The following is a 21,869-nucleotide window of genomic DNA, read 5'->3' as shown; positions in this document are numbered from 1 at the left end:
TGCTTCCCAGGGTTCCTTGGGCCTGATTGCTCAAGAGGTAAGACGCACACATGCATACATGCCGTTTGAGAGGAGTAAACCCACTATCACCTCCCGTAATTGGCTGTAGATTGTTGTCCCGGCGAGTACATACAGAAGCCTTGGAGGCATTGATTCAGGCACACAGACTCACATACACTATCTTTCACGCTCTCTCTCTCTCTCTCTCTCTCTCTCTCTCTCTCTCTCTCTCTCTCTCTCTCTCTCTCTCTCTCTCTCTCTCTCTCTCTCTCTCTCTCTCTCTCTCTCTCTCTCTCTCTCTCTCTCTCTCTCTCTCTCTCTCTCTCTCTCTCTCTCTCTCTCTCTCACACACACACACTCACACTCACACTCTCACACACATGGTTTCAGGCAGTCAGTACCTCTGCGTCTCTGCCAAGTACTACCTCCATCAAGGAGGCTCTCTCCATCTCCCCTTTCATCATTATGCAACACTGTGTGCTTGACTGGAGCTAAAACAAAGAGAAAAGTCATTAGGGTCTCACAAGTCATTAGAAAGTATAATGTCCCTCCATCCATCACTATTCATCAGCTCTCTGCTTATATTCCCTCAGAATGATACTGAAGAGCTGCTGAAGTGACTTCTGTGTCCCTTTCTGTCTCACTATATAACTCTCTCTTAACCTGGTGATACCCTGTATATATCTTATTAACCTGGTGATACCCTGTATATATCTCTATTAACCTGGTGATACCCTGTATATATCTCTATTAACCTGGTGATACCCTGTATTGTTACGATCAATGAGGAAAATGGTGAGGAGTCAGGCGCAGAGAGCAAAGATATGGGGAAAAACCACTCTTTAATGTTCAACCAGAAGAACAACTGGTAACGTCAAAACATTGGCGTAATAATCCACTTGAATAAAGTACACACTGGAAAAAATAATCCAGACTGTGGAAAACCCCAAAATAAAACGAACAACCTCATACAAAACAGAAAGACAAGCCCGCACAAACAGAAGCGGGATAAACGAACTTAAATAGCACCACCCTAACAACCAAACAATAAACAGGTGAAAACAATTAGTCCAAACCAAACGAAAAGGAAAAAGGGATCGGTGGCAGCTAGTAGACCGGCGACGACGACCGCCGAGCGCCACTCGAACAGGAAGGGAAGCCACCTTCGGTAATACTCGTTACAGTACCCCCCTCCTGACGCGCAGCTCCCGCAGCGGCCTCGAGGACGACCCGGGGGCCGAGGCGCAGGGCGATCCGGATGGAGGCGATGGAACTCTCTCAGCATAGATGGATCCAATATATCCCCCACCGGGACCCAGCACCTCTCCTCCGGACCGTACCCCTCCCAGTCCACGAGGTACTGCAGGCCCCTCACCCGGCGTCTGGAATCCATAATGGACCTTATCCTGTACGCCGGGGACCCCTCTATGTCCAGAGGGGGCGGAGGGACCTCCGGAACCTCACCTTCCTGCATGGGACCAGCTACCACCGGCCTGAGGAGAGACACATGAAACGAGGGGTTAATACGATAATACGAAGGAAGTAACAATCGGTAACACATCTCGTTTATTCTCCTCAGGACTTTAAATGGCCCTACACACTGCGGACCCAGCTTCCGGCAGGGCAGGCGGAGGGGCAGGTTTCGGGTCGAGAGCCAGACCCTATCCCCCGGTGCAAACACGGGGGCCTCACTGCGGTGACGGTCAGCGCTCTTCTTCTGCCGTCTACTCGCCTGACGCAGAGACTCCTGGACGGCTCTCCAAGTCTCCTTAGAGCGCTGTACCCACTCCTCCACCGCAGGAGCCTCGGTCTGACTCTGATGCCATGGTGCCAGAACCGGCTGGTACCCCAACACACACTCAAATGGTGACATGTTGGTAGAGGAGTGGCTTAGTGAGTTCTGGGCAATCTCTGCCCAGGGGATGTATCTTGACCACTCCCCTGGCCGGTCCTGGCAATACGACCGCAGAAACCTACCCACCTCCTGGTTCACTCTCTCCACCTGCCCATTACTCTCCGGGTGATACTCCGAGGTCAGGCTGACCGAGACCCCCAAATGCTCCATAAACGCCTTCCATACTCTGGAAGTGAACTGGGGACCCCGATCAGAAACGATATCCTCGGGCACCCCGTAGTGCCGGAAGACATCGGTAAATAGTGCCTCCGCAGTCTGCAGGGCCGTAGGGAGACCGGGCAACGGGATAAGACGGCAGGACTTAGAGAACCGATCCACAACGACCAGGATCGTAGTGTTTCCCTGAGATGGGGGAAGGTCAGTCAGAAAATCCACCAAAAGATGGGACCACGGCCGTTGTGGAACGGGGAGGGGTTGTAACTTCCCTCGAGGCAGGTGCCTAGGAGCCTTACTCTGAGCGCATACCGAACAGGAAGAGACATAGAATCGCACATCCCTCTCCAAGGTGGGCCACCAGTACTTCCCCCTAAGACCTCGCACTGTCCTCGAAATACCCGGGTGACCTGACGAGAGTAAACTATGAGCCCATCGAATCAATTGATCACGAACAGCGAACGGTACGTACCTACGACCCTCCGGGCACTGTGGAGGCGCAGGTTCCTCCCTTAACGCCCGCTCGATGTCCGCGTCCACCTCCCATACTATTGGTGCCACCAACTTGGCCGCCGGAATGATGGGAGTAGGATCGATGGACCGGTCCTCTGAGTCATAGAGGCGAGACAGCGCGTCGGCCTTAGTGTTTAGGGAACCTGGTCTATAAGAGATCGTAAAACTAAATCTGGTGAAAAACATGGCCCACCTTGCCTGACGCGGATTCAGTCTCTTAGCTGATCGGATATACTCCAGGTTACGGTGGTCAGTCCAGATGAGGAAAGGGTGCTTAGCCCCCTCAAGCCAGTGTCTCCACACCTTCAGGGCCTTAACCATAGCCAACAACTCCCTATCCCCCACATCATAATTCCGCTCCGCTGGCCCGAGGTTCTTCGGAAAAAAAGCACAGGGGCGGAGTTTTGGTGGCGTACCCGAGCGCTGTGAGAGCACAGCTCCAACCCCAGCCTCGGATGCGTCCACCTCTACTATGAACGCCAAAGATGGGTCCGGATGCGCCAACACTGGCACCTCGGTAAACAGCACCTTCAACCTACGGAAGGCTCCGTCCGCCTCTGCTGACCACTGCAAACGCACCGGCCCCCCCTTCAGCAGTGAGGTAATAGGAGCTGCTACCTGACCAAAACCCCGGATAAACCTCCGGTAGTAATTGGCAAACCCTAAGAACCGCTGCACCTCCTTTACCGTGGTCGGAGTCGGCCAATTACGCACGGCTTTTACGCGGTCACCCTCCATTACCACCCCCGAGCTGGAAATGTGATAACCCAGGAAGGAAACGGCTTGTTTGAAAAACTCACATTTCTCCGCCTTCACGTACAGGTCATTCTCCAGCAGTCGCCCAAGAACCTTGCGCACCAGAGACACATGCGCGGCTCGTGTAGCGGAGTAGATCAAAATATCATCAATATACACCACCACACCCTGTCCGTGCAGGTCTCTGAGAATCTCGTCAACAAAGGATTGAAAGACAGCTGGAGCATTCTTTAACCCGTACGGCATGACGAGGTACTCATAATGGCCCGATGTGGTACTAAACGCGGTTTTCCACTCATCTCCTCCCCGAATACGCACCAGATTATACGCGCTCCTGAGGTCCAGTTTCGTGAAGAACCGTGCTCCGTGGAATGATTCCATCGCCGTAGCGATGAGAGGTAGTGGGTAACTAAAACCCACCGTGATGGAATTGAGATCTCGATAATCAATACACGGACGCAACCCACCATCCTTTTTCTTCACAAAAAAGAAACTCGAGGAGACGGGTGACATGGAGGGCCGAATGAATCCCTGTCCAAGAGCTTCCGTGACATATGTCTCCATAGCCAACGTCTCCTCCTGGGACAAAGGATACACATGACTCCTGGGTAGTGCAGCGTTTACCTGGAGGTTTATCACGCAATCCCCCTGTCGATGGGGTGGTAATTGGGTCGCCTTCTTTTTACTGAAAGCGATAGCCAAATCGGCATACTCAGCGGGAATGCGCACGGTGGAAACCTGGTCTGGACTCTCCACCGTTGTCGCACCGATGGAAACTCCTACACACCTGCCTGAACACTCATCAGACCACCCCTGTAGAGCTCCCTGTCTCCACGAAATCTTAGGATTGTGAATAGCCAGCCAGGGAATCCCCAGCACCACCGGAAACGCAGGTGAATCTATAAGGTACAGACTAATCCGTTCCTTATGATTCCCCTGCGTAATCATCTCCAAAGGAATTGTGGCCTCCCTGACCAGCCCTGACCCTAATGGTCGACTATCTAAGGAGTGCACAGGGAAGGGGGGTTCTACCTTAACTAACGGAATCCTCAACTTCTGAGCGAGTCCGCGATCTATAAAGTTCCCAGCTGCGCCTGAATCGACTAGCGCCTTATGCTGGTGAGAGGGAAAAAATTTAAGGAAACATATTAACAAAAACATGTGACCAACAGGAAGCTCTGGGAGAGTGTGGTGCTGACTCACCTGAGGTGACCGAGGAGTGTTCTGCCTGCCCTCTCGATTCCCAGATGGACTCCTCCAGCACCGACCGGAAGTGTGCCCTCTTCGGCCACAACTGGTACAGGAGGAGCCTCCTCCTCCGATCTCCCTAGATGCTGCCCCTCCTAGCTCCATCGGGATGGGAGCAGGAGGGTCAGGAGGTGGAACTGACAGGACCCTTTCAGAACGTCCGCGAGCAGCTAGCAGATGGTCTAACCGGATAGACATGTCTATTAGTTCATCCAAACTGAGCGTAGTGTCCCGACAAGCCAGCTCTCTGCGGACGTCCTCTCTCAGGCTACACCTGTAATGGTCTATCAGGGCCCTGTCGTTCCACCCTGCTCCAGCGGCCAAGGTCCGGAAATCCAGCGCGAAGTCCTGCGCGCTCCTCGTCCCCTGTCGGAGATAGAACAATCTCTCACCCGCCGCTCGGCCATCTGGAGGGTGATCGAACACGGCCCGAAAACGGCGGGTGAATTCCGGGTAGTGGCCCCTCGCTGAGTCGGGCCCGTTCCAGACCGCATTGGCCCACTCTAGGGCTCTACCCGTCAGGCAGGAGACGAGGACACTCACGCTCTCTTCGTCCGAGGGAGCTGGTCGAAAGGTGGCCAGGTACAGATCTAATTGTAGCAGGAATCCCTGGCACCCCGCCGCCGCTCCATCGTACTGACTTGGAGGCGTAATACGCAAAGCGCTGGCACCAGATCCCGCTGGAGGAGATGGTATAGTTGCTGGAGGGAGGGTAGGTGGGGTAGTAGGGAGACCACTCCTCTCCCAACGATCCATCCTCTCCATCATTTGATCCATAGCTGATCCGATGCGATGGAGGATGGACGTGTGATGAAGGACTCTCTCCTCCATCGTGGGGAGAGGGGTGGTCGCTGCTCCTGCTGGCTCCATATGTAGGTGCGGGCTTCTGTTACGATCAATGAGGAAAATGGTGAGGAGTCAGGCGCAGAGAGCAAAGATATGGGGAAAAACCACTCTTTAATGTTCAACCAGAAGAACAACTGGTAACATCAAAACATTGGCGTAATAATCCACTTGAATAAAGTACACACTGGAAAAAATAATCCAGACTGTGGAAAACCCCAAAATAAAACGAACAACCTCATACAAAACAGAAAGACAAGCCCGCACAAACAGAAGCGGGCTAAACAAACTTAAATAGCACCACCCTAACAACCAAACAATAAACAGGTGAAAACAATTAGTCCAAACCAAACGAAAAGGAAAAAGGGATCGGTGGCAGCTAGTAGACCGGCGACGACGACCGCCGAGCGCCACTCGAACAGGAAGGGAAGCCACCTTCGGTAATACTCGTTACATGTATATATCTTATTAACCTGGTGATACCCTGTATATATCTCCATTAACCTGGTGACAGCCTGTATATATCTTATTAACCTGGTGATACCCTGTATATCTCTCTCTTAACCTGGTGATACCCTGTATATATCTTATTAACCTGGTGATACCCTGTATATATCTCTATTAACCTGGTGATACCCTGTATATATCTCTATTAACCTGGTGATACCCTGTATATATCTCTATTAACCTGGTGACACCCTGTATATATCTCTCTTAACCTGGTGATACCCTGTATATATCTTATTTACCTGGTGATACCCTGTATATATCTTATTAACCTGGTGATACCCTGTATATATCTCTCTTAACCTGGTGATACCCTGTATATATCTTATTAACCTGGTGATACCCTGTATATATCTTATTAACCTGGTGATACCCTGTATATATCTTATTAACCTGGTGATACCCTGTATATATCTCTCTTAACCTGGTGATACCCTGTATATATCTTATTAACCTGGTGATACCCTGTATATATCTTATTAACCTGGTGATACCCTGTATATATCTCTATTAACCTGGTGACACCCTGTATATATCTTATTAACCTGGTGATACCCTGTATATATCTCTATTAACCTGGTGATACCCTGTATATATCTCTCTTAACCTGGTGATACCCTGTATATATCTTATTAACCTGGTGATACCCTGTATATATCTTATTAACCTGGTGATACCCTGTATATATCTTATTAACCTGGTGATACCCTGTATATATCTCTATTAACCTGGTGATACCCTGTATATATCTCTATTAACCTGGTGACCTCATGTATATATCTCCATTAACCTGGTGATACCCTGTATATGGCTCCATTAACCTAGTGACACCCTGTATATATCTCCATTAACCTAGTGATACCCTGTGTATATCTCTATTAACCTGGTGACACCCTGTGTATATCTCCATTAACCTAGTGATACCCTGTATATGGCTCCATTAACCTAGTGATACCCTGTATATGGCTTCATTAACCTAGTGATACCCTGTATATGGCTTCATTAACCTAGTGATACCCTGTATATGGCTCCATTAACCTGGTGACCTCATGTATATGCAATATTTTACTCCAACAAAAAAACATGTATTTACAATATTGCAAAATCGTTTAAATGGAACATATATCTCATGAGACTATGTTGCCATGCATGTGTGAGTGTGCATACTGTATTATGTGTATGCTCGTGTGTGTATTTATGCACATATATACGCTGTATACACTAACATCCATTTGTCCCTCTGTGTCTCTTTGCAGCTTCATGCCCCGTGCTGTGCAGTGGTAACGGCCAGTACTCCAGGGGTCGCTGCCTGTGCTTCAGTGGCTGGAAGGGGACAGAGTGTGACGTGCCCAGCAACCAGTGTATAGACATCCACTGTGGGGGACACGGCATCTGTATCATGGGCATCTGTGCCTGCAACACCGGATACAAGGGAGACAACTGTGAAGAAGGTAAGAGATCAGTCCTGTTAGAGGGATCTTTTGATTTGCACTGTCCTTTTCCTTCTCTCCTCGGTGTGTGTGTGATCAGACACATCCTCTTCCCCTCGTCCTTCCTTGTCAGCCAGCCAGTGTTTGATTGCTCAGCATTCACCATCATAATCGTTACCGCCAACCAATAGTTCAGTATTACAGAAACAATTGCTACTCTCTATTTCACAGAGCAAATAATTACATCGCTGTCCCCATCGATGCGTGGCTTGAGACACACACACTGACTCGCTCTCACACACGCACGCACACATGCACCACACACACACACTGACAGAGAATGGAGAATATTAGATTAGCTAAACTTTCCTGGCATGTACCTGCTACGCTAGCCTACAAAACAACTCATCAGAAGGCTAGCTCTGTCTGTACATTAGATCCAATTATTGCACTTCCCTATGGGAGAAAATCTCATCTTCGCTGCTCAATAAAATGTATCTCTGCCAACCTCCTCCTACTGACACACACACACACACACACACACACACACACACACACACACACACACACACACACACACACACACACACACACACACACACACACACACACCACAAACCGACGCTAATGCAATTAGTTTGCAGTGAATGTTATTGTGAGGTCTGTGACCCAGTCAGTAGTCAATGGACATATTAAGACCCATCATCACTAAGACAGCAGAGGGAAGTAACTGCAGCTCAACAAGCATCAGCCCCAGGCAACTTGCTGGGCATCAACAGACAAGTCAAATCACATTTTATTTGTCACATGTGCACAATACAACAGGTGAGGATCTGGGGACCCATGCCAAATCTTTTCAGTCTCCTGAGGGGGAAAAGGTGTTGTCGTGCCCTCTTCACAACTGTCTTGGTGTGTTTGGACCATGATAGTTTGTTGGTGATGTGGATACCAAGGAACTTGAAACTCTTGACCCGCTCCACTACAGCCCGGTGTTAATGGGGGCCTGTTCAGCCCTCCTTTTTCTATAGTCCACGATCAGCTCCTTTGTCTTGCTCACATTGAGGGAGAGGTTGTTGTCTCCCTATAGGCTGTCTCATCGTTGTCGGTGAGACAGCAAACTTAATGATGGTGTTGGAGTCGTACCTGGCCACGCAGTCGTGGGTGAACAGGGAGTACAAGAGGGAACTAAGCACGCACCCCTGAGGGTCTCCAGTGTTGAGGATCAGCGTGGCAGATGTGTTGTTGCCTACCCTTACCACCTGGGGCGGTCCGTCAGGAAGTCCAGGATCCAGTTGCAGAGGGAGGTGTTTAGTACCAGGATGTTTAGCTTAGTGATGAGCTTTGTGAGCACTATGGTGTTGAACGCTGAGCTGTAGACACTCACAAACCCAGAGATAGTATACATGTAACAGTATAGCTTCCATCCCCTCTACCTGGGCTCGAACCAGGGACCCTCTGCACACATCAACAACAGCCACACTCGAAGCATCGTTACCCATCGCTCCACAAAAGCCGTGGCCCTTGCAGAGCAAAGGGAACAACTACTTCAAGGTTTCAGAGCGAGTGACGTCACCGATTGAAACGCTATTAGCGCGCACCACTGCTAACTAGCACACACACTCCGACACACACACAAACACAATTCCACAGTTCCACAGTGAGTGTTTGTGTACTGTATGTTTACATTTGCTCTATGCAACAATCCAAAGTGACAGCAGTTGGTTGGGAATTGATTGTGACAAATCAACCTCTCTCTCCTTCCCCTCCTCCCTCCAGTGGACTGCCTGGACCCTGGCTGTTCGGCCCATGGTGTGTGTATCCACGGGGAGTGCCACTGTAGCCCGGGCTGGGGGGGCACCAACTGTGAGACCCTCAAGACCATGTGCCCCGACCAGTGCTCCGGCCACGGCACCTACCAAAGCGAAAGCGGCACCTGCACCTGCGACACCAACTGGACCGGCCCCGACTGCTCTGTCGGTACGTTGTTGGTGTGAGCACCTTGTTTGAACGTTGGTAAAGGTTGTTAGTTGTTAGCATGCAAGCCTTCACGCAGACATACTACATATTTGGTACGTTGTTAGCACATTAGCATGCTAGCCTCAAATTAACTCAGCAGTACTACATTTGGTACGTTGTTAGCAAAATTAGCATGTTAGCCTCTCATTAACTCAGCAGTACTACATTTGGTACGTTGTTAGCAAAATTAGCATGTTAGCCTCTCATTAACTTAGCAGTATTACATTTGGTATGTTGTTAGAACATTAGCATGCTAGCCTGTCATTTGTTAGCTACTACTCATTCACTACGTGGAGATAGCTGGTTGTCTAGTAAAGATGTCATTCACGTTCACAGAGCTTCTCTCACACAGTTGTGCCATGGCCTGACCATCGATATTCTTTTACTGTACTGTCTCTTTCATTCTTCATCTCTCTCTTTTCACTGCTGCTTTGTTGACTAATGCTGTTATGAAGGCCGCAGTGTGACTTTTATATTAACTGGGCTTAGAGAGGAGAGAGCACATCGATCTGATCCATTTTTCATTTCAAAGAAAGCTGTGTTTATTTGCCTCTAACACACTGGCTCAGCCAGCAAAGAGAAGGAAGGATGGAGGGAGAGCAAAGGCTGTGGGTTTGTTAATTACACTGCGTTTAAATTAAATAAGACTGCACTGCTAATTACTAGAGAACAGAGAGGGAGGGATGGAGAGAAAGAGAGAGACTGAGAGAAAGAGAGAAAGAATGGAGGGCGATTCCACACCAGGACAGCCCGACAATATTGATTTGTTCTGGCAGTTCTCATATAGAAACTTCATTGGGAGGACGGATGTTTGACATTTCTCCCACTTTTTTTTTTGTTTTTAAATCAGGAGGAAGTGGAAATTTGAGTTCCTTTTTAGGCCTATACATGCGTTGTGTAAGACCGTCTGATCTGTGAACCGTGCACGATACGGACAACATCTTGGTGTCATTATAATCCTGGAGATTCTGATATGAAAAATAGAAAATATAGAAATATTTATATGTCAAAAGTAACCTTTTTTTTAAATCTTGTATTGTTTTGGAACAATATGCTCTACACATCGACTTTCCAGAGTGGGCGGAGTGATTCACACATTCACATTTTTTTTTTTAAAGGTAATAATGTCAAAAGCATGTCAAACATCCTTCCTCCCGATGAAATTTCTATGTGAGAATTGACCGAAAAATCGGAGATAACCTAAATATTTTTGGGGCTGTCCACGGTGACCTTCAGACAGACGTGACCAGAGCCTCAGTCTGGTCAACCCTCCAGGCCGCTCTCTCCCTCCCTCCCTCCTCCCTGCTTCAGACAGCGCCCGCCACGTCTCGCACATACATACCCATACACACACCGCCCCAGCGACACGGCGATGACAGTGACGAACAGCGCCACTTCCTGACACACAACACACTCTCTCTCACACACACTCACAAACACACAACGGTAATGGCAGCTCGCCACAGGCAGCGGCGGCCCACACTGAGCGAAGCCCCTCCAGGGGGCTGATGGAACTTTAGAGACCGAGAAAGACTGAGCGGTCGGGGGTCTTGTGGTCTTACCTGGAATGACTCAGAGATGAACCTCTTGATCTTCTAGCCACTGACTGATAGCTAGTCTAAGAGAACTCCGCTCAATCAATGTCTTCTATCTAGCCACTGACTTCAACCGGAATTGCTTCTCTTAGCCACAGTCTGATAGCAACGGTCCTACGGTCGATTATTTGTCCCTGCCTGCAAAGAGTCCAAGAAGTGGCAACATTTCAGATGCTGTTATTCCTGTACCCGTGCTATAGCACTGTAGTTAACATTGTATGAGGATTTTCTTCCAGTATTACTACAGTGATCTGTTCTGAACTCTCTGACACAGGTCTGATCCCTTCTACTGGGTTGTGTTTCTACAGGACAGTGTTTCAGTAAGATGTAGATACTGTATTCAGTAGTTAACCAGGGTGGGTCTGTCTGAGTATAGTCTTCACCCTGCCAGACATCTGCTGCCTGCAATCCTGACTGTCTGTCTGTATGTACAGACCTGCCAAGACAGACACAAGACTAAAAATGTAGACTGTGGCTCAGTTGGGAGAGCATGGCGCTTGCAACACCAGGGTTGTGGGTTCGATTCCCCCGGGGGACCAGTGAATGCACTCACTTCTGTGAGTCGCTCTGGATCAGAGCGTCTGCTAAATGACAAAAATGTCATGTCAAGTGTTGAGTGTCTCTCTTATATTTTGTGCAAACAACAATTCATTCAAACACCGCTCCCCTCAGTTTATATTTCAAGGTCGTATCAATAAAGGCGCTCCTGTCTTCTTCATGTAACTGCAACAAAAAGGCTCAGAATGGAAAACAAGTGTCACTTCAACTCAGAGCTAAAAGTGATTGGTGGAATTTTAACCCACACTTCTGGTTCAAATGGTCTAAACTCTGAAGAACAGAACAGAGACAAACACAGTTCCCTCTCAACTGACAACATTCCATCAGTCGGGAGTCTGTACCAAACCAAAGCCCAGATTGTGTGCAGGCGTCTATCTATGGGCCCCACTGCAGCAGGATTGATTTATCTGTCTTTGATTGGTTTGGTTGCCATTCTGGTTCAGGCACAGTGGGAATCCTTGTGTCTGGCTGGATGGCTGGCTAACAGTGTCTACCCATCCTCTACCCTTATCCTATTCTTACCCTGTCTGAGGTAAAGTTCAATATGTCTACTCTCATAGCCTGAACTGTCCATACTCAATGATCACACCTCTGCCCCCCCCCCCCACTCGCACGCATACACAACCACACACACCATAATACCAACACCAACACCTCAGACCCACCACAGGACCACGCACCCCCACCACCGTGCCCCACCCAGGAACCTTCAAAACCTCCCAGATTCTTCATGCTACGACAGACGTGGGGACAGACGTGTCAGCCACGGGGGACAGACGTGTCAGCCACGGGGGACAGACGTGTCAGCCACGGGGGACAGACGTGTCAGAGTAGCAAGGTGTTATTTGACAAATACCAGGCTACTAATACAACCATATCCACCCGACCCCGACCCCACCCGCTGCCAGCCCAAAACACAATAGTGGAAGCATTGTGCCAACGGAGACCCTGCCTGGCTACAGTTGAAACAGAGATAGATGAAACCTTATGTCTGTTTTGTTTGTTAGGAATGAATGTGTTTCAACAACCACTTCTAGGTCTCAAAGCGGGTGACGTCACTTTGCACAGTGGACGCTACTAGCACACACAGATAACTAGCTAGCGATTACACACTGACACTTAACATTTCCTTCTTTGTGTGTGTGTGTGTGTGTGTGTGTGTGTGTGTGTGTGTGTGTGTGTGTGTGTGTGTGTGTGTGTGTGTGTGTGTGTGTGTGTGTGTGTGTGTGTGTGTGTGTGTGTGTGTGTGTTGTGTGTGTGTGTGTGTGTGTGTGTACAGAGGTGTGTGTGGTGGACTGCGGCTCCCACGGCGTGTGTTTCGGGGGCAGCTGTCGTTGCGAGGAGGGCTGGACGGGAACGGTCTGTGACCAGAAGGCCTGCCACCCCATGTGCACTAAGAACGGAGTCTGCAAGGAGGGCAAGTGTGAGTGCAACCAGGGCTGGACCGGAGAGCACTGCAACATCGGTAGGTCTACTGAAGAATACACATGCCTACAGTGGACATACACATGAATACATCATATGGGTCGACAATTAAAGACATTGTTACAAGGAAACACACACGTTTTCTCTCACACACACACACCAATCACACACACTCCTCTACCTCTGAAGCTGTCTGTCCATCCATGATTCCCCCAGCTCTCACACCATGGAGGACTCCAACCTGCGTGTCTATATGGCTTTGAAGAGCCAGCTGAAGTAGCATCTGATCCCAGTCTCCTCTTTCCTCTCTAACCTCTCCATCCATTTCTTTAAGGGCCTGGCTAACTCCCTCCCACTCTGCAGCCTGCTCTTTATAGTCACTCACGTTACCTGTGTTAAACCTTTACTGCTCCAGCGTTCCGCCAGCGGAACTCCTCCCACATTCCACTGAAAAGGCAGAGCGCGAAATTCAAAATATATTTTTTTGAAATATTTAACTTTCACACATTAACAAGTCCAATACAGCAAATGAAAGGTACACATCTTGTGAATCCAGCCAACATGTCCAATTTTTAAAATGTTTTACAGCGAAAACAGCACGTATATTTATGTTAGCTCACCACCAAATACAAAAAAGGACAGACATTTTTCACAGCACAGGTAGCATGCACAAAGCCAACCTAACTAACCAAGAACCAACCAAACTAACCAACAAACAACTTCATCAGATGACAGTCTTATAACATGTTACACAATAAATCTATGTTTTGTTCGAAAAATGTGCATATTTGAGGTATAAATCCGTTTTACATTGCAGCTACCATCACAGCTACCGTCAAAAATAGCACCGAAGCAGCCAGAGTAATTATAGAGACCAACGTGGAATACCTAAATACTCATCATAAAACATTTCTGAAAAATGCATCGTGTACAGCAAATGAAAGACAAGCATCTTGTGAATCCAGCCAATATTTCAGATTTTTTAAGTGTTTTACAGCGAAAACACAATATAGCATTATATTAGCTTACTACAATAGACTACCACACTACCGCATTCATTCATCAAGGCACGTTAGCGATAGCAATAGGCACGTTAGCGTTAGCGAATAAACCAGCAAAAGATATTAATTTTCACTAACCTTCATAAACCTTCCTCAGATGACAGTCCTATAACATCTGGTTATACATACACTTATGTTTTGTTCGAAAATGTGCATATTTAGAGCTGAAATCATTGGTTATCCATTATGGATATTTCTATTAGACTCTCACCTATTCTGACCAAATAGCTATTCATAAACATTACAAAAAAATACATGTTGTATAGGAAATGATAGATACACTAGTTCTTAATGCAATCGCAGTGTTAGAATTCTAAAAATATCTTCATTACGACATAAGGCTTATGTTATAGCGAGAGAGTGACCAAAACCTGGGCGCAAAACTACTAGTACACAGTTCGACAGATATATGAAATAGCATCACAAAATGGGTCCTACTTTTGGTGATCTTCCATCAGAATGTTGGACAAGGGGTCCTTTGTCCAGAACAGTCGTTGTTTGGATTTAGAACATCGTTTTTCCCTCTTGAATTAGCAAGCACACTGGCCAAGTGGCGCGAAGCTCTCCATTCTGAACAAAGGGCACACAACGCAACACGCCTAACGTCCCGAATAAATTTCAAAAATCTAATAAAACTATATTGAAAAAACATACTTTACGATGATATTGTCACATGTATCAAATAAAATCAAAGCCGGAGATAGTAGTCGCCTATAACGACAGCTTTTCAAAAGGCAATCCCACTGTACTCCTCGCACCTTCCTGAAAACATGAAATCGGTGACACGTCATTCCAAGAGGACGTATTCCATCTCAGACCAAGATAAACACCTCATTTTATTCTCTCACTGCATCTTGACATCCAGGGGAAGGTGTATGACGTGCATGTATACTAATAGGTATCATGCCCATTTATAGGCAGGACTTAGAAGAGAGCCTCGATTTCAGACTTTCCACTTCCTGGTCAGGAAGTTTGTGCCAAATGAGTTCTGTTTCACTCACAGACATAATTCAAACGGTTTTAGAAACTAGAGAGTGTTTTCTATCCAATAGTAATAATAATATGCATATTGTACGAGCAAGAATTGAGTACGAGGCCGTTTAAATTGGGCACGTTTTTCCCCCAAAGTGACAACAGCGCCCTCTGTCCTCATCAGGTTAAGAAGGCCTGCAGAGTCCCCATGGGCCGCTGCTGACCTTTAACCTATATCAAAACACTGACATTTACTGTAGTTAAGGCAGTGTGGAGAAGATAGACTGTGTGTGTCCTGTTCCAAGCTCTCCATCTTAACAAGAGGGTACAGAGCAGGGTTGTAAATGCCTGGCGCGTTGCTGTTTATCTTTTAAGTCGGGTGTGAAACAAACACCAAACACTGAAACAGGCCAAAGCCTCCTCTATACGATGCAAAGATACGAGCACTAAAGAGAACTGAGAAATCATGTTTGGTTTAATTGTTTCCCTCTCAACCCCTACATCACAAAACCTACTTAATTGTTATCAAGCAAATCTTGTTTTGTCTCCTGATTCCCTGATATTAAGTCGATTGCGGAGCAGAATGCATGTTCTCTCCTCACACACACGCACACAGAACTCATGTTCTGTTCTGCCTCGATCTCTGGCCGTCTTTATTAGGATCTGGTCCATTATTCAAACAAATAATCAGATGAATTAGCCCGAGTTAGAGTTTAACATGGTGTCCCCACTCATTTAGCGGTCAAGTTAGAGTTTAGCATGGTGTCCCCCACTCATTTAGCGGTCGAGTTAGAGTTTAGCATGGTGTCCCCCACTCATTTAGCGGTCGAGTTAGAGTTTAGCATGGTGTCCCCCACTCATTTAGCGGTCGAGTTAGAGTTTAGCATGGTGTCCCCCACTCATTTAGCGGTCGAGATAGAGTTTAGCATGGTGTCCCCCACTCATTTAGCGGTCGAGTTAGAGTTTAGCATGGTGTCCCCCACTCATTTAGCGGTCGAGTTAGAGTTTAGCATGGTGTCCCCTACTCATTTAGCTGTCGAGTTAGAGTTTAGCATGGTGTCCCCCACTCATTTAGCGGTCGAGTTAGAGTTTAGCATGGTGTCCCCCACTCATTTAGCGGTCGAGATAGAGTTTAGCATGGTGTCCCCCACTCATTTAGCGGTCGAGTTAGAGTTTAGCATGGTGTCCCCCACTCATTTAGCGGTCGAGTTAGAGTTTAGCATGATGTCCCCACTCATTTAGCGGTCGAGTTAGAGTTTAGCATGGTGTCCCCCACTCATTTAGCGGTCGAGTTAGAGTTTAGCATGGTGTCCCCCACTCATTTAGCTGTCGAGTTAGAGTTTAGCATGGTGTCCCCCACTCATTTAGCGGTCGAGATAGAGTTTAGCATGGTGTCCCCCACTCATTTAGCGGTCGAGTTAGAGTTTAGCATGGTGTCCCCCACTCATTTAGCGGTCGAGTTAGAGTTTAGCATGGTGTCCCCTACTCATTTAGCTGTCGAGTTAGAGTTTACCATGGTGTCCCCCACTCATTTAGCGGTCGAGATAGAGTTTAGCATGGTGTCCCCCACTCATTTAGCGGTCGAGTTAGAGTTTAGCATGGTGTCCCCTACTCATTTAGCTGTCGAGTTAGAGTTTAGCATGGTGTCCCCCACTCATTTAGCGGTCGAGTTAGAGTTTAGCATGATGTCCCCACTCATTTAGCGGTCTTTAGAGTTAAGGAGCCCGCATACTAGGTTGGGTTTGCTCCTAGCAGAACTCAGCAATATTAATGTTTGTCCCTCTTGAGACGCCATAGCAACAACATACCCAGTAAGACTTCCTCAAAATACTCCTACTTATTGTAAGATGAATAAAAAAATCTGTAATGAATTTTGACGGATTTGCAGAGGTCTTAGTCGCGCAATTTTACATCTAACTAAGACATTTGGTACATTATTTCTCAAGAGGCAAAATGTGCATGAGAACTAGCCCGAAAAAACAGCCGAAAAAAACTCTGCCGAACACCAAAACGAACAAAAAGTCATCATTTTGTCATAATATATTTGCACACTGTTTTGACTGGGAAGCATGCGACAGGTGTGTTTTTAGGTTTCGTGACACACTCTGCACACACACATAAAAAATTGACTCACACTGACTCACTCTACTCATCATCATAGAGTTCATTTCTTCTGTGTCAATAATGTGTCTGATTAGCTCTGGCTGGCCCTATGAAGGAAGCACCTACAGCTGCCTCTGTCCTTGAGATGTTCTCTCCTGTTTCAGAGTAGCGTGTCAGAGGTGGTGAGGGCCACCATCCATCATTTGTGTCTGCTGAAGAGAAAGGGGTATTTTTGTTGGGGCTAGAAGTTAGCAGGAGAATGACTTCCACCAAAGGGGAAGGGACATCAACCAGATAGAACAGCAGAACATTCTAGAATGTTTAGTATGGGACAGATCCCACTGCTGCCACCAATTGTCAATCACCCAGCTAAGACTTCTGTGTGTTTGTTCGACCCCGCTCTGACCCCGGACAGTCTCACCGCATTGCCTCGTACACATTCACAGTACAACCCCCCCCCCCCCCCCCCCCCCAAACCACATACCATACAGTATGTTCTTATCCAATCGCTTATTCAAACAACACAAACAAAGAGTGTCTATTGTAATGTTCAGTCAACTCTGGTTTGAATTACTATATCATCACGCTGTCTCAATAGAACACCAGTTAGACAGTCTATTACAGTGGCAAGAAAAAGTATGTGAACCCATTGGAATTACCTGGATTTCTGTATAAATTGGTCCTCAAATTTGATCTGATCATCATCTAAGTCACAACAATAGACACACATAGTGTGCTTAAACTAATAACACACAAATTATTGTTTTGTTTTTTTGTCTATATTGAATACATCATTTAAACATTCACAGTGTAGGTTGGAAAAAGTATGTGAACCCCTAGGCTAATCTCCAAAAGCTAATTGGAGTCAGGAGTCAACTAACCTGGAGTCAATGATCAATGAGACGAGATTGGAGATGTTGGTTAGAGCTGCATTGCTCTATAAAAAACACTCACAAAATTTGAGTTTGCTATTCACAAGAAGCATTGCCTGATGTGAACCATGCCTCAAACAAAAGAGATCTCAGAAGACCTAAAATTTAAGAAGTGTTGACTTGCATAAAGCTGGAAAGGGTTACAAAAGTATTTCTAAAAGCCTTGATGTTCATCAGTCCACGGTAAGATGAATTGTCTCTAAATGGAGAAAGTTCAGCACTGTTGCTACTCTCCCTAGGAGTGGCCGTCCTGCAAAGATGACTGCAAGAGCACAGCGCAGAATGCTCAATGAGGTTAAGAAGAATCCTAGAGTGTCAGCTAAAGACTTACAGAAATCTCTGGAACATGCTAACATCTCTGTTGACGAGTATACGATATGTAAAACACTAAACAAGAATGGTGTCCATGGGAGGACACCACGGAAGAAGCCAAAAAAAACATTGCTGCACGTCTGAAGTTTGCAAAAGTGCACCTGGATGTCCCATAGCGCTACTGACAAAATATTCTGTGGACAGATGAAACTATAGTTGAGTTGTTTGGAAGGAACACACAACACTATGTGTGGGGAAACAAAGGCACAGCACACCAACATCAAAACCTCATCCCAACTGTAAAGTATGGTGGAGGGAGCATCATGGTTTGGGACTGCTTTGCTGCCTCAGGGACTGGACAGCTTGCTATCATCGATGGAAAATTCCCAAGTTTATCAAGACATTTTGCAGGAGAATGTTAGGCTTTCTGTCCACCAATTGAAGCTCAACAGAAGTTAGGTGATGCAACAGGACAACGACCCAAAACTCAGAAGTAAATCAACAACAGAATGGCTTCAACAGAAGAAAATACGCCTTCTGGAGTGGCCCAGTCAGAGTCCTAATCTCAACCCGATTGAGATGCTGTGGCATGACCTTGAGAGAAGTTCACACCAGACATCCCAAGAATATTGCTGAACTGAAACAGTTTTGTATAGAGGAATGGTCCAACGTTCCTCCTGACCGTTGTGCAGGTTTGATCCGCAACTACAGAAAATGTTTGGTTGAGGTTATTGCTGCCAAAGGAGGGTCAACCAGTTATTAAATCCAAGGGTTCACATACTTTTCCCACCCTGCACTGTGAATGTTTACACGGTGTGTTCAATAAAGACATGAAAACATATAATTGTTTGTGTGTTATTAGTTTAAGCCGACTGTGTTTGTCTATTGTTGTGATTTAAATGAAGATCAGATCAAATTTTATGACCAATTTATTCAGAAATCCAGGTACTTTTTCTTGCCACTGTATATGCAGTGGAACTACGGTATAACAACATGAAGACTTATTGAGAGTTAGGAGGCAGTGACGTTTACCTACTCCTTCCTTCATGACTTTTCTACTACAGACCCCCCCCCCCCCCACCCCCACCCTTCCTCCATAGCAAATGCTGAATGAGAGAGGAGAAGAGCACAGTAGTTATTAAGTCGTCTTCTTCTCTCCTCCGAGACACGCGGTCGTGAATAATGATGGGTGAGAAAGTTCCAGAGGGTCAAAGTTCATACCTCCAAGACATGCTAACGTCCCCCGGTATTGGTAACAGTGAGAGGTTAGCATGTCTTGAGGGTATGATCTTTTGATCTTCTGGAACTTTCTCACTCATCGTTATTCACGATCGCATGTCTCATGATAGAATCCACATTGATGTAGAAGTGTTTAGAAACATGTTCTATTCTTATTTACAATCAAAGTGACTCCAAAATGACACAATACCTTATTTACCATTCATTTCTATTGGGCACAAAAAATAATCTGAAACACAACCAAAACAAACAGCAAATGCATCCAACAAGTTTGGACTACAAGCTTGATGTAGTCATTGCGTGCTAGGGGTGTCAATACCTTTGACCCTTACCTTTTGAGATATTACTTGTTAAACAAAATATTTTTCTCTGAGCAATTGTATTAGTATAAAATAATCTCCCCATTTTTTTAGCATTCAATATAGCTCACTATTTCACAGATTTATTTTCTACAGTCATTATTGCCCATATTTATCGAGGGTGTCAATAATTTCAGACTCCACTGCTCATTTCTACTCTGCGTATTGCTTTTCCATACAAAACACAGTAATGATAGGTTGAGTAAGTTGTCACTGTGTTGTGTGTGTGATTGAGATGGTAAAATAGTGTCCTTGATTTTACTCAAATGTTCCCGCTTGCAAAATGCAGCAAATGAGTCGATGTCTCTGAGACGTGGAAGTATCCGTGTTTAATAGAAAACAACTTAAATTGGCTGAAATCGTTTGTGCTTCCTTGGAAATAAATGATGTCAAGTTTATGTAAGAGTTTGCTAAGGATTTTGCAGCAACAAACCGATAACAATGTCTTCCCTTGACGATTTGAGTTACAGTAAACAGACTGAATCATCTATGTGTTTGTATAACAATCACGTCCAATAACCAAGATCTCATATGATCTTTTTTTATCAGCGTTCCAAAATACTCTTCTGCGGAGGATAGAAACGTACATTTGTATGGACTTGCACAATGCTCCTCGTTCCTTCTGTAGACATCAGGTTTTGTTAAGAAAGCCACAGGTTCTTCTTCTGCTTCTTCTTCTTCTGCTTCTTCTTCTGCTTTTTCTTCTTCTTATTATGGCTTCTGAATACCTCATCAGTAGGGCTGTCTCCTTTAGTCACACTGAAGACGTGTTCCAAATCGCTCCTATAGGCGCTGTTTAGGGAATAGGGTGCCATTAGGGACAGAGACTGATTTTAAAGTAACGTATGGAATATTGTTAGAATATTGTTGCGTGTGCATGTGTGTATGTGGGTGCGTGTGTGTGTGTTCTGAGAAGTGCAGCTGGTGAACAGGCAGAGACTGAGTGTATTAGTTGAGAACCAGGAAACTGCAGACTTACTGCCCCAAGGTTTCTTCAGCAGTCCAGCTCCAGAACCCCATCCCAGGCTCCCTGTTCTCCCCCTCTGCCCTTCTTCTCCTGGGGCTAGACTGGTGGTCAGTCATCCCTCCCTCCCTCCCACCCTCACATCTCTCCATCGCCCAGAATAGCACTGCAGAGCCAGCAATATCTCACCCAGCACCACTACACATGCCTCCACACACACAGACACACATACTGTACACACATTCATGCACACACACACACTCTCTCTCCTTCAAACACTTATACACACCAACTCTCCCTCACACACACACACACACACACACACACACACACACACACACACACACACACACACACACACACACACACACACACACACACACACACACACACAAGCTGCAAGTCTGTGTGTCTGGTTCTGTTTCTCCCCAGATGTCTGTATGTCTGGTTCTGTTTCTCCCCAGATGTCTGTGTGTCTGGTTCTGTTTCTCCCCAGATGTCTGTGTGTCTGGTTCTGTTTCTCCCCAGATGTCTGTATGTTTGGTTCTGTTTCTCCCCAGATGTCTGTGTGTCTGGTTCTGTTTCTCCCCAGATGTCTGTGTGTCTGGTTCTGTTTCTCCCCAGATGTCTGTATGTCTGGTTCTGTTTCTCCCCAGATGTCTGTGTGTCTGGTTCTGTTTCTCCCCAGATGTCTGTGTGTCTGGTTCTGTTTCTCCCCAGATGTCTGTGTGTCTGGTTCTGTTTCTCCCCAGATGTCTGTATGTCTGGTTCTGGTTCTCCCCAGATGTCTGTGTGTCTGGTTCTGTTTCTCCCCAGATGACTGTGTGTCTGGTTCTGTTTCACCCCAGATGTCTGTGTGTCTGGTTCTGTTTCTCCCCAGATGTCTGTGTGTCTGGTTCTGTTTCTCCCCAGATGTCTGTGTGTCTGGTTCTGTTTCTCCCCAGATGTCTGTGTGTCTGGTTCTGTTT

The 21,869-nt window shown here is 46.5% G+C and overlaps 1 protein-coding gene across 1 annotated transcript in view; it reads left to right on the top strand.

Moving 5' to 3' along the window:
- The window catches only part of LOC120034736 (teneurin-3), a 115,402-nt gene that overhangs the window by 14,991 nt on the left and 78,542 nt on the right, over positions 1-21,869 (top strand). Inside the window, exons 5-8 of the mRNA XM_038981339.1 lie at positions 1-37; positions 7,192-7,386; positions 9,142-9,342; positions 12,814-12,999. The exon at positions 1-37 is cut by the window's left edge and continues 65 nt beyond it. Of these exons, the coding sequence (XP_038837267.1) occupies positions 1-37; positions 7,192-7,386; positions 9,142-9,342; positions 12,814-12,999 (619 nt within the window). The remainder of the gene's footprint in view (positions 38-7,191; positions 7,387-9,141; positions 9,343-12,813; positions 13,000-21,869) is intronic.

The sequence above is a fragment of the Salvelinus namaycush genome, chromosome 42, assembly GCF_016432855.1.
Source record: "Salvelinus namaycush isolate Seneca chromosome 42, SaNama_1.0, whole genome shotgun sequence".
Lineage (NCBI taxonomy): Eukaryota > Metazoa > Chordata > Actinopteri > Salmoniformes > Salmonidae > Salvelinus > Salvelinus namaycush.
The sequence above is the reverse complement of the archived record's forward strand: the minus strand, read 5'-3'. Positions and strand labels throughout refer to the sequence as shown.